At 48.3% G+C, this 2,216-nt stretch overlaps 1 protein-coding gene across 1 annotated transcript in view; it reads right to left on the bottom strand.

The window, feature by feature from the left end:
• The window catches only part of LOC105742502 (keratin-associated protein 9-2-like), a 489-nt gene extending 295 nt beyond the window's left edge, over positions 1-194 (bottom strand). Inside the window, exon 1 of the mRNA XM_023718022.1 lies at positions 3-194. Coding sequence (XP_023573790.1) covers positions 3-194 — 192 coding nt within the window. The remainder of the gene's footprint in view (positions 1-2) is intronic.
• Between the last annotated feature and the right edge of the window lie 2,022 nt (positions 195-2,216).

Below are 2,216 nucleotides of genomic sequence, written 5' to 3'. Positions count from 1 at the left end.
CTGCAGCAGGTGGTCTGGCAGCAGCTGGGCTGGCAGCAGCTGGAGCCACAGCTGGTTTGTCCACAGCAGCTGGGCTGGCAGCAGGGGGAGCTGCAGGAGCTGGTGATGCAGGCAGGTTGCCAGCAGGTGGTCCTGCAGTGGGTGGTTCTGCAGCAGGTGGGCTGGCAGCAGGGGGAGCAGCAGGAGTGGGTCATGGTGTGGGGTGTGGCGGGCGGGTCCTGGTCACAGGCGAGTTCCTGGGATGTGGGGACCTTTTTCTGTGTGGACCTTTTATACAGGAACCTTCCCAGTTGGACCAATCAGGAGGACTTTTCTTTGTTGTTGTTTACATCAGTTTCTTATTTTGGTTGGAATCAGCAAGGAGGAAGTGGTTGGCTAGGTACTGAGAATCCTTTGAAAGTTAGTGTTTCATCTCTCTTAATGGGCAGCATCTCACAGGGACATTTCTGTGATAAAAGGAAAGAGTCACATCATCAGAATTCTTCCTGATTGCTCTGCTTGTCACCTGGATCTGTGTAGCTCCTGCCACGGAGGGTCTGGGGTGCAGTTCCTCTCCACTGTTGTGCCTCTGGCCCTACCTAGGTTAGGAAGTGTGTGTGTGTGTGTGTGTGTGTGTGTGTGTGTGTGTGTTTGCCGCAATGAGCCCAGCAGGGCCAATGCCTGGTTCCCTATCTGTTTGACCACAGAACCCCGACTGAAGAAGACTGGCTGGGCATCTGGCCAGGTTCTAGCCTCTGCACCTCCACCTGGATCCGCCCAACGTATTTGGGTGGACGCTGCCTGGCACAATGAGATCCCAGTGGCAGAGAATAGCCAGGGCATGAGGACAGATGTGGATGAAGTGGACGTTAATGAACACATTACATTGTTTCTGATGCACCTCAGCCCCAGAGGCTGCTGGGGGGCGTGCGAGGCTTTCTACCGTGTCACTGCCCTGGCGCCCGGGGGCTGTAGACGTAGGCTGAGTTCCAGACCAGCATCTGTCTCCCTTCCTTCCTTCTTTCCTCCTCCCGTTCTTTATTTTGTGAAGGATGTAAGAGTTGTTGACATGATCTCTGGTTTGTCCTTGAGGACTGACATTTACAATGTCTTTGTGAAGCACACCCTTCATTTAAAAAGGATGAGACGATTCATTTTCCTCCTGGCAGAACGCCAGCAAGTGAGTGCAGCCGGGGCTGGTGGCCGGATTACTTCCCTCCCTCCAAGAGTGTCTTCTTGCGCTGCGCTGCCCAGGAGGGTGCAATCTGCCCGTTGGGCTCCTAACTCTACGGGTCAGTTTTGGTTTGTCTTTTCTCGCCCTGGACTGGGCCGGGGGCCTTGACCTGCTAGACGAATGTTCTCTCACTGATGCCCACCCCGGCCTTCCACTTGACGTTCATGTAAGCGAAACGAGAATGGTCTACTCTGTGTTTACCTTGGAATTGTGGGAGTCGTTGTAATTGTCTGAATTGTGTCTCATTATCCACAATTATCTGCAGTTTATGTAGTTTCTGTCGCATAATTTCCGATAATGCATGAACCTGACACAGTTTGATGTTAGAGAAACATGCACCTTGTTTGCAGTCCGGGACTTTGAAAAACAAGGCTGCTCTGGGGGTCCGCACACAGGGCTTTCGGTGAGGCTGCATTCCTTCAGAAATTTCTGTGACGAATGAAAGCAGCTGGAGAAGTGCTCATATATTTGTTAGCTATTTTTCTTCAAAATAATTTTTGCTCTTCTTTCGTTAGGTTTATTGATCCTGTACCCACACTGGTTATTTCTAATTTGTTGTAGGATATTGTTCTGGGGATACTTTTCATTCAGAGTCATGTCATGTCAAAATGGTAATACTTTTAACAATTTCTTTTTTTTTTTCTTTGCCTTTTTGAGAAAAAGTTTCACTGTGCAGTTCAGGCTGGCCTTGAACTCACAGTGATCCCCCTGCCTCAGCCTCCAAAGTGCTGAGATTATAGGCATATGCCACTACGCCTGGCAGAAAACTTTCAATTTTTAATTTAATTTAATTTTTTATGTATTTGGTACAGGGTCTCACTATGCAGCTTGGACTCAGTGATCCTCCTGTTTTTAGCCTCCCCAGAGCTGGAATTATAGGTGTGCGCCACCACGCCTGGACTAGAAAACTTTTAATTATTTCATAACAGTTTTATTATTATTATTATTATTATTATTATTATTATTATTATTATTATTTTGTGGAACCGAGGATTGAACTCAG

This window comes from Octodon degus, unplaced genomic scaffold (genome assembly GCF_000260255.1).
Source record: "Octodon degus isolate 3935 unplaced genomic scaffold, OctDeg1.0 scaffold00056, whole genome shotgun sequence".
NCBI classification, from domain to species: domain Eukaryota; kingdom Metazoa; phylum Chordata; class Mammalia; order Rodentia; family Octodontidae; genus Octodon; species Octodon degus.
This window is presented reverse-complemented; position numbering and strand designations above follow the sequence as displayed.